This window comes from Diadema antillarum, unplaced genomic scaffold, assembly GCF_040938485.1.
Source record: "Diadema antillarum isolate AM-2024a unplaced genomic scaffold, OU_Dant_1.0 seq00000946_RagTag, whole genome shotgun sequence".
NCBI classification, from domain to species: domain Eukaryota; kingdom Metazoa; phylum Echinodermata; class Echinoidea; order Diadematoida; family Diadematidae; genus Diadema; species Diadema antillarum.
Genome location: NW_027271795.1, coordinates 659,585 through 671,154, shown reverse-complemented (window position 1 = coordinate 671,154; position 11,570 = coordinate 659,585). Strand labels below are relative to the sequence as shown.

General features: G+C 38.5%; 1 protein-coding gene across 1 annotated transcript; it reads right to left on the bottom strand.

Moving 5' to 3' along the window:
- Positions 1–1,586: 1,586 nt before the first annotated feature.
- On the bottom strand, positions 1,587–3,752 carry LOC139741691 (toll-like receptor 4). The gene is made up of 2 exons (XM_071652271.1): positions 3,492–3,752; positions 1,587–2,273 (listed from the first exon to the last, which is right to left on the bottom strand). Exons 1-2 carry the CDS (start codon positions 3,750–3,752, stop codon positions 1,587–1,589), a joined length of 948 nt encoding a protein of 315 aa, XP_071508372.1.
- Between the last annotated feature and the right edge of the window lie 7,818 nt (positions 3,753–11,570).

The following is an 11,570-nucleotide window of genomic DNA, read 5'->3' as shown; positions in this document are numbered from 1 at the left end:
AAGATTAGAATTCATACGTGTATATACTATGCAGTATACTACTAGTATGTCAAAAACTATATTCATGTGCGTACTCCTGTGTGCATGTGCTTAGCTATTGACCTCTATTTTCTACCTTTGTGACGATTCTCTCTGCTGGCTACATATGCCTCCAAGTTGTCTTTCGACCGAGAGACTGTGTATACGCGTACTAAAAGTTTTTCAGCGAGTACCTCCCACTGAAATCAGTCAGTTTTATTTATTTCTGCGGAGATTTATACTTTTTCTCTTTTCCCCAGCGTTCTCACGTTGTCATAATCGAAATCATGTACCGTCGCGTTATATCCATGGGGTTATAATTCGCTTATTTCATACTTACTATATTATATAATACGTAGTATTCACTTATTGTAAATTGGCAACAATATCACCATATGTTATCCAGTTCGTGTTATATTCCAAACTTGCTTTTAGTTTCTTTCTTCTATGTAAAAATGTGGATATAGTTGCAAAACAGGCATTGCAGTGCTTTCTTTCACATTTCTCGTTCTTACTTGATCAAAAGAGACGGAGCTCGGCATCTATACCGTTTTGTTGCGTCAGAGTATATCAATTCTAGTTATCTGCCACAAGACAATAATATATCAGTCATGATTACGGTCGTGATAATTCTAATCGTGATAATCATGATTACGCTAGTAATGGCATAATAATGATAAGCTGGCATTGCCATTCATGAACAGCAACAACAACAACAACAACAAAGATTCGCCGGTTCAACTTTAATTTCAAAGGTTTGTTAATCCGAAAATAGAAAAAAAAGGTTCGCAATTCCGAAAATTTGTTAGTACACACCGTCTTTAAATTTTCGGATTATCGAACCATATTCCATGGTCAGAATAACGAAATCGAACCTTATTTCATTTTCATATTAACGAAACTTCGAAATAACGAGTCCTATGTCATTTTCGCAACTACGAACCTTCGGGATAACGAACTTTGGAATGACGCAATAAATATTCGCATGAACGTACATCGAACTACGTGTGTCTGGAATTTGTGTGTTTTGGAATAACGAATTTTTCGGAATAATAAACCCAATTTCATTTTTGGATGAACGAAGCTTGGGAATAACGAACATTACCCTGAAAAAAAAAACAGTTGTTAATATCTAATATCTTGTATTTTGCTGAGGAATTGATTTAATTCACTTGCTTTGGGTAAGCACTCCGTCCAGCCATTTCATGGAGAAGAAGATTAGCATTCGCTCATGAAACCGAGAAAAGATATCCTTGCAAAAATCAACACAGAGAAAAAGAAGTAAGAACAAGATATTGATTATGGTCTGCACGTCCATTATGTTGCCGAAACGTAATATTCTTGATTTAATAACTGATTAGTTAAAAAGGCAATTTGTCCTTTATACACCATAGACTGTCAGAAACTGTCAGTCATAGTAGGCATCACTCATAATGATTTTCAGACAGCATGTTCTGATCGGGGGCACCGGAAACATCGAAATTCGTCATCAAACCACTGATTAATGTATGTGACGTCATAATTATGTGTTATGTGACCACATTTCTCTCTTGCTAGCTATTTGCAAGTCAGAGAGGTAAAACGCCATTTATTTTCTTGTTTCTCGTCAACGTTTTTGCAAGTCTTTCCCAGAAGAGCATTTCTTGGTATCTTTCTTCGCTCCATTGGAAGTAAGGTTTATTCTTACTGAGGAACAGTCGTACCAGATAGGGAAGCTGGTTGTCTGGAATGTCTTCTCGAAAAACCATGACGACGTTTTCGAGTTGGACGTCGTTCATGTGCGCCACGGCCATTTGTAGCATCATCAGGTAGTTGGCATCGTCGACGGACGCGTTGCTGACGATTACCAGGTTCTTAAAGCTGTTCTCAATGACCCGATCGATGGCGTCAAAGCGCGTACTGCCCAGGGGCAAATCGTCATCGCCGCACACGATCCTGTTGCGAGGGAAGTCTGGAAGATGCTCCTGGACAGCTAACATAAACTCTTCAAGCACCCAACCCTCGTCTTCATCGGGGAAGATAATATTGAGGTCGTAACGGTAATCCTGATGTTCGCGTGCGTCCTCCATCTCATAGTATCCAATGATGAGAAGCCTCAAATGAAAGCACTTGTAATTCAGCCACCATCGGTTTCGCCAAGCCAGAACGGATCCAATAATACATGACAAGACCAGTGTACTCGCCGTGATGTAAACAGTCAGGTTTGGCCCACATGCTTTGTCAGGGTTAAACTCTAAAATTGATTTCCCCGCAAACTGTGAGAGAGATTGAGGTGAGCAAACAGTGGTACTGGGGTTTAATAGGGTCAGATTACCTTTACTAAGGAAACTTCTAAACCAAGACAGGTTGCAAGTGCACGCAAGTTCATTCTCAGATATATCCAAATATTTCATTGGAAGGAAAGTGTTTTCTGCTATACCTGTGATAGCATTTTGACGTAATGACACTATGTACAATTTATTGTTTCGCCTGAAAATGTCTTTATCTAGATTTCCACTTAATCTATTTGTATTCAAATACAAGTAGTGGAGAGAGGTTAACCAACGAAAGTGATCAAAAGTAAGAGAAAGAATGTTGTTCTTATCGAGGTATAACTTCTCTAGAGACGATAAATTGGAAAACAACTGCGTGGGAAGGCTTGCGATTCCACATTTTGTAAGGTGTAATTCTTTCAACTTTAAGAGGCCAGTGAATGTATTAAAATATAAAGTGGAGAGCTGGTTGCTCTGTAAAAAAAGTTTTTCGAGAGAAGACAGTGCAGTCAGTACAGGACCAGTATTTGTAATCAATTTCTCTCCGGTGATGGCAGCAGAGCTCAAATCTAGTGTGCGAAGTGAGGTCAACTCATTAAACGTTGTGCTTCCTATTCCAAAGCTGCCGTGGGATAAATCAAGGAATGACAACCTCCGAAGACATTTAAAGGGGTTCCTGACCTCTGTTGCGAATCCTAGACCTGTTAGGTCTAAGTGTTCTAGGTTGTCCAAACCGGCGAATCCGCTGTTTAGGATTCTTCGAATTGGATTTGCGCTTAGTCTCAGACATGTCAAGTTAGACAGAAGAGAAAATGGACCGAATTCTACAGAACCAATGTAATTATTGGACATGTCTATGGTCTTCACTGAGACAAACCGAAAAAAGCTTCGCTGGAGCTTGAAAATTTCATTAAATGATAAATCTAGGAACGCCAAGTGTTGGAGCTTCGCAGAAAGTTCAAAGTCCAAGAGGGATATCTTATTGTTGAACAATACCAGCTTCTGAAGATTTGGAACATGTTGCAGCACCGACTCTGCGATAGTAGTCAACAAATTCTCGCCCAGGTCAAGTATTTGTAGGGACCACAAACCCTCAAACGTGCGATTTTGCAAACTCTTTATCCTACACGATCTGAGATTTAATGACAGTAAAATATTCAATCCATTAAACACTCCTTCTGATAGGGATGATACTTTATTTTGTGAAAGATATAGTTTTACTAAGGGAGGAACACGGAGAGTGGTGTTGGATCGGAAGCCCCGGATTCGTACAATATTGCTGATGTTTAGGTTCAGATACTCCAGTGAATCCATCCCAAGAAATGCATCCAATGTCAAATCTTTTAAATTATTGTTGTCAAGATCTAGCTGTTTTACATGTTTCAAACGCTCAAATGTGCCATATGAAATATACACGATGTTGTTCCTAGACATTTTCATCCGGGAAATGTTTGCCGTTGTTAATGGTGCAAAATCATTCATGTTAATTCTTTTAATTTTATTCCACCTGAGGTAGAACATGCTGATACTTGTAATTAGACGTCCTGCGAAGCGAAATTGGCTCCCGACATTTGCATCGAAGTTTACAGTCGACCACGGGCGGAGCTGGTTCAGTGCTGTAAGAGGAATCGTCGTAAAATTATTGTGTGCCAAATCAAGAAAGCGAAGATTCGGATTCATTGAAAACGTGTCTGCATTCAGGGTGGTGAGATGGTTATAACCCAGCAATAGCTCTTCGAGGCGCTGAAGTGGATAAAAAGCTTCTTTCGCGATATGTTTTAGCTGGTTTCTCAACAGTTTCAACATTGTTACTGCAGGCATATCAACGAATGACTTCTTGGAAAGCGTTTCAAATTTGTTCTTAGTCAGGTCGAGTCCCGTTATGTCTGGAGGTAGATGAGACGGAACTTCTCGGAGGTTTCGATTGCTGCATGTTGCTAAAAAAGTTTGGCCTATGTGGTGAAAAGTGCATGGATGCCTAGTGGAATGACTGACGGAATCTCGATACTCAAACGCAGGGTTACAGAGACAGAGTAGAATAATTGCGAAGCGTCCTGCTAGAAATATAGAGGTCATGGTGAATGCTTGTCAACTGAGTCCTGTGACGCGTCGTGACGTTGCGGCAAGATCTTTAAACACGAGACGTGGACAACAAATTGTTGATAGGAGCTCCTGCACTCAAATTCCCCTTCGCTGCTCTGCCTGAAAAAAAAAAAAACAAGAAGCAAACAGCGTTTAATAATTCAGCTCTCCGTACGATAGAGCAAAGCACCAAAGAGCATAGGAAATTTTGCTAGAGGGGAATCAGGATGACTGTATGCTGGGTGAATCAGTAGTATAAAATTGATTACAATCAGGTGACAATGTTTTGTGTATTAGTGACTCCATAATTTGTAAATGTGAAATACACGCAAGAGATTGAAAACCAAAACGGTTAGTGATTATGTTATTGGGGGAAATTTTATGGTAAATACACCGTAAGAAGCGAGTCTTCTTGATACCTGAACATCAAGAATAATTTCATTCAAATGATAATCGTCTAACAACCCCCTCCCCCAACACAATTTCACAACATGAAGATTTATGTGCAGATCAAGTTTGAGGGAGATATAAGTTTCGTAAAAACATGAAATCCAAAAACTTGTCCATTTTTGATCGTAGTTAGTGGAATTTCTATCATCCCGTTTTACTTCATTTTGCTTTTATTTCGGGCTCCTACATGTCCTTTTCAGGCCACCACAGACAAAAAAAAAAATTAAAAAAAATAGAGTCGAATCCTGTGAGGTATTCCTATAGTGCTTTACAAGAGGATATAGAGCAATCATTATTTCTAGGCATGAACCTATGTCGACAGAGATTATTACAGCAAAACATCGTGTCTCAGTATTCACCCTATTACCCTTCGGGTATGTAGGTGAAATGAATTGTCCTACTCCTTTACTAGTCACAAGGATTTCCCACCTTTTGTTGTCTCGCCAAATGTAGCAAAATTTAAAAGATTATTCCCTTCGCTGCTGGATTCTGAGATATAGGCTGCAAAGAGTATAAAACATGGCAACAGTCCTCTTACTTTTATTATCATTCGCCTCTGTACACCTGAGCCGGCAGAGCATGAAGTCCTCCAATGTTAGTCCAGACATTTTCCCATAACGAACTCTTTCAATACATGTATGCCATTGACATTGCGTCCTATCCTACTGATGATGGCATCATTATGCGCGTGATAAGAGCTCATTCTAATTTAGTCGGGAATTTGACTTCTCTCATGAACCGGATGGCAACTCCTTCTCCGTTGCGATTGATTCACGTTGGTTCTCGCATTCGAGGCTGAATCAAAAGCAAAGGCATGGATCATTTTATCAATAAAGCCGTATTGCCGTAAAGAAAGTAAAAAAAAACAAAACAAAACCCTGATCAAAGGTCGCATCGAAAGCAATAGCGTGTATTATTTTGAATAGCAGTAATGTTATAAAAAACAAACAAACAAACAAACAAACAAACAAACAAACAAGTACCCATGTACACAGTAATATCAACCCATGAGTTTCTTCCTGCAAAGTATCGATTTCAAAGCATGGATTACATGCTCATCTACAGTGAGTGTTTTGACTTGAAGGAGACATTTAGTTGCTTTTTAGGCTTTTGCTCTTCATGCCTTTGAACATTATAACTTGGTTATACTGGGTACTTAGTTTCAGAATACATAGTGATCGGGATGAAAAATAAGAATACTTTCAAAACTTATAACAAATCACTTCGAACAAGGATGGTGACACAGCAGCTTCACATAAGAATATCGGGTTGGGTGCGCGTGGAAGCAGAACACAAGAAAGAAGAATGCATAAATTCTATAAATTTAATGTGAACTTTTTTCAATATAAGCAAGTGGTATTTTGATATTGAATTAGGCCCACATCGCTACAGTACTGGAACATGTAGGCCTCCTAATGTCACCATGCTTGTCCAGTGTATTTGTTTGGGGTTTTCAGAGTGTTTGTTTATCTACTCAAGGACCTCAATAAATTCCACGAATCCATACATGGCACTCTCAATTTATGTACAATTGTACTTCATGATGTGATATCAAAAATTATTGTCTGAAATTCTCCCTTAAAGGTAATTTTGTGTTGAATCGATTTCATAACATATCCTTCCCTCTCTTTGCACTGTGCTCTCCGTGGACGTCCCATCTTCGCAGCCGTGTATCTTAACCAATTAATATATGCATAAATTGAACATTTATTGTTGCATGTTATGCCTTCTTTGAGGACCTCGAAATACGTAGATATAAGTTGCCTTGAAAACCAAATTCCTTAAGCTTGCAGAGAGAGAGAGAGAAAAAAGAAAGAAAGAAAGCATGATTATACAAAAATATATGAATTCGCACTATAAAACGAAATCACGCTTCTTCATTCTCGAGAAAGAGACTAAGACAATGTATTTGATATCTATTGAGCAGTCAGAAAGAAACAACTTGATGAAAAACTACTATGATTAACAACAACAAATCACTACTTGAATGCTACATGCTAAATATGAAGACTGTGCAGGCAAAGTATTGGTCACCCGAGTACAAGAGAGTTTTGAAGCGCTGTCTGAACACAATGTTAGTCGACGAAGCATCTGGGTAGTCGACTCGACTCCAGAAAGGCCAACGCACTAGGACAGAACAGATAAAAAAAGTAATGTCTAATGGTTGTCTATATGTTTCCTTATAATCTTCATAAGTTCGTCAACTGTATAGGCCACTGTTCCGCTACTGTACATGTTTGTACATGTACTAACGTTTCACTTTCATAGAACGTAAACCTTTCAATTTCCTCGTATAAAATTTATACACTTTCTTTTATGGTTTGATGAGAGCATTATACAGTGTACTTTTGAAACGTTAAAGCTTGTCCATGGAGGAAATAGAGTAAGTGCTGTAGTTGCCATACACCCGAATGTGACATTAATATAAGGTCAGAATGTAACCAACAAAACCTATTTGCCTATGAGTTGTGCTGTTCGGACCACTTGGCAAATACTCTTGTCGAATATTCAATTACTTCATATCGTCTGCAAATAATGTTCATTTCACTCAGCGAGGGTATACAGCTGGTTGGCGCAAGGAGAGGGTGAGAGGGTGAGAGAGGGAAGAACAAAACAGACGAATGCGAGGCAATTTTATCATGAAGATAGAAATGTACGTTTTAGGATTAAATGATTTCAGTTTGTTGGATATATAGAATAAAATTATATAATACATATATCCTTATACATGCATCTGTAATTGTTCAGTATGTTATATTACTATAGTATATAAAGGTACATTTTGATGTTATTCTTTAACAACTTTTATTAATACATCGTGACACGAGTCTGTTGTGTGTATAGTGATTGATATATATATATATATATATATATATATATATATATATATATATATATATATATACCTTTTGTATATGCCTTGTGTCTCCCGTTTCATCCAGTGCAATGTTTCATGAAACTTGTAAGCCCTGACTAACTGTCGGTTTCTGACAATCACCATGGTCGCTGTCGGTGACCAGAGCTTCTCAGCCAATCAAAACCAAGGATTTTACTGAAGTTGTCAGTTGTCAGGGCTGACAACTTTCACGAAATGGTACCCCAGGAGGCAACCTAGGCTTCACATGTTTTGTTGACATAATCATTTGTTGACATGATAAAGAATGTTCAACTGGATAAGGGGCGACATAAACATACTCTAAATTATGTATAAAATTGCACACAAGTTTTGTCCGAAATATTTGCTTGATATGTTTCAATTTAAAGTTTTCAGCTATAACGTAAGGAATTCATCGTTAAATTTTGTGTTACCTTTGATTAAGACTTGTTTCAAACATAAAAGTTTGACATATTCTGGATCAATGCATTGGAATAAGTTACCACTGGAATTGAAACAAAAACCAACGTTTGTAAGCTTTAAAAACGCACTCGACCGAAACTGTTAATTGACTTTTTCAGTTTCCCCCCTTTGCATGGGCTTCTCTCTCCCTATCTCTCCCCCCTCTCTCTCTCTCTGTTTCTCTTTCTGTCTGTCTCCCTCATTCTCTCTCTCTCCTGAACTCTCATTTGTTTTCGTCTCTTTTATTTTAAAAAACTACGGCGATGTACTTGTATAATTGTACATGGTTATCTTTGATTGATCATGTTTGTTTCTGTCGAAATGTGTGCCGCAGTTTCATCAACATGTTGTTGTGTTTTTTCTATTTTTTTTTGTTTTTATGTATGAGTTTTGTTTTTTGTTTGTTTGGTTTCTTTTTTCATTTCTGTATAAAATGTTTATCTATGTTGTATTTTTTTTATCCGCACGGACCTGCGGAAGAACAGCCTTCGGGCTGAAGTATGTGCCGTGCATAAAGCCCCCGTTCCACTATGCCGTTCTCGCTACGATTTGACAATTTTCTCAGGTCGGGAAGGATCGGGTAAAACCTGAGCCGATCTGGACACAGTACGATGTTAGAACGCTCTAAGTACGCTGCAGTTACGACTACCAAGTGCTTGCTACGCTCTTACTACGATGATCGGGAATTAGACATCGCGATCTCTGCCGCTGCCGGTACGCTTTAGAACGATGTAGCTACGCTGTTAGTGCGATGTTGCCGATGTTATCCGACCAATGCACGCTGTATCTACGCTCTGAACGATCTATACGATCTTATCACGCTGTTACCCCGTTCAGAGAGCTGAAAAGTGCCCGATGTGCCCCGATGTACCCCGATTCGACTGTGGGTCAGCAGTCAGTCAACTTATTAGCATGCAGAACCGAAGAAATATACTGTGGACCTCGAAGATTCATTCTTCTTTTTTTACTTTTGATTTTCAAAGTTGTTGTTGCTTCGTTATTCTCACTTTTCTTCATCAGCGAGCCCGTGCTTCTGTGCCTCCAGTGCCCTGGTTATGACCCACCATTTCCCTCTCCTCTCCCCTCCTCCCCCCCCCCCCCCCCTTGTCCACCTCGGACTTACTACCTTCTTCACTACTATATCTTTCTATCCTCTCATCAAGTTTTTCCTTACAAGAGAGCCGCCATGTGTTTGTTAATGTGCGTCCGTATGTGTGCATATAATGTGTGTATTACTCTGTCTGTCTGTCTTTTTTTCGCTACCGCTTAGGGAAATTTGTTGTTGTTGTTTTTTGCAATTATATATTTTTCTCTATGAGGGGACTGCATTCTAATACTACAAGCTCTGCTTTTTAGCAGTCCCCTCCATTTCCAGCAATATTTTGTATGCATTTACCACAGTGACGTAACTGTTATTTGTATCTCTGTTGATAATTTGCCTGTATCTCTTTTACAATGTTATTCTGTTCATCGCATTGTGGTATTGATTTCATGACGTCTGTGTATATGAGCGTTTCTTTGTATTTTTTATTATTTGTTTGTTGGAAGTGAAATAAATCAACTTGTACTTGAACTTGAAGAGCCTCCTCAACTCACGGTTCTTTTGCAGCAATGCATTGTATAAACAAAGACGTGCTGATTTTTCAAAGGATTTTTCTTGATGTCCTTGCTTTTATAGTCCGTCTTCCTCCAGTTGTAGATGATTTCATATTCTTCAAAATTCTGCTATGTCCTCTTCCTCCTCTTTCAGCATCACGTGCAGTCTCTCTTTCTTCGCCTTTTGGGTAGCTGCTTCGCTGCTTTCTTCTCTTCTTTTTCTTCATCTCTTCTTCTTCTTCGAAAATTACAGCTAAAATTACTTCCCGTTCTTGTGCCGATGTTACTACGCTCAGAAAGACCTTGTTACGCTCATCCCGCTGCGTTTACGCCGTCATTACGCTCTCCCCGCTGCGTTTACGCTGTCACTACGCTCTCCCCGCTTGCCGTACGATTAAAAATATGTCAATTTTGATCGGGGAGATCGGGAAGAAATTTTGAACCGGTTCAAAATTTCCTCCCGATCTGAAAAACTGCCCGCTCCAACCCCGACCTCCACACGCTGCTGCTACGATGCTTCCGATCCCCGTACGCTTTTGCCGCTCTCTCCCGATCTGCTAGATCGGGACAGATCGGGGTCCAAATCGTGATAGTGGAACGGGGGCTTAAATAAATAAATGAAATGAAATGAAATGAACTGCAATGCATGTACACATACACACACATACACATACACACACACGCATAAATAAATGAATATATATATATATATATATACATTATATATTATATAAAGACCTACATACATCAATAAGAAATACACCAATGAACACCTCTGAATCTTGTCTTAAGAAAAAAAGCACTACGACACAACGAATAAAAAGGCGATGTGTAGTTAGCGTACTGCGTAAAACCAATTTTGTTCTGCAAACCTACAAGCTTCACACACACACACACACATGTATATATATATATATATAATACGTTTATATTATAATATATGAAAATGCACAGTAAACCTCGCGAAAGTCCACACACAAGACCAAGACACAAGGGACGGGAGAATGACTTACAATGAAGTCAACAAAGTGGCAAAAAAAAACCAAAAAAGAATTGGGACTTATTATTTTCAATCACTTGGGCAATTTGCTGACATTTATAATGTTAACTCACCCAAGGTTTACTGTGTATTTACATACATACATATTTATTTGTGTTTGTGTACACCCACACACATCCAAACATGCAAGATATAACGGGTAGACTAACAAAAAAAAAAAACATACAAAACATGTGTAAATACTACATGTCTACTCAGCAACGACAAAATGACTATATATGTTGAGATGGATTATTTTCTAAACCATTTTGTCTTTAATAATGTTTTAGTGAAGCAAAAAAAAAAAAAAAAAAGTCACCCAAGTGTACAAAATATAAAATATGCCCTCCACACAAGCCCCTACATAGAATTCTGCTTTTGAACCCAATATCAAATCAAACAGCTGAAGTAGTAATGAGTGGAATGACAGACGCATAACACATCACATCTTTGTTAAAAAATCAACAACAACAAAAAAGCACAATAAATTCCTTTCATCTACATGATCACCTGTATTTTGTCAAAGATGGCATTGCACATCATGAACAAACACCCAATGTATTTGAATTACCTAACTACAATTGTACATCTATGGCCCTGTACACCCCTAGTTCTCCTCTTTTCCCCTCCTTTTCTTTCCTAACTAAAAAAAAAATTAATTAATTTAACTTAATTTAGCAGACAGTATCGAAGAGCCTGGGAAAAAGAACAAATAATATTTGGCATGTCTTCTGTTACCTATCGTTTACTTCTTGCAAAACAAAAAGATGTCGAACAACTTTGAGACAAACTTGAG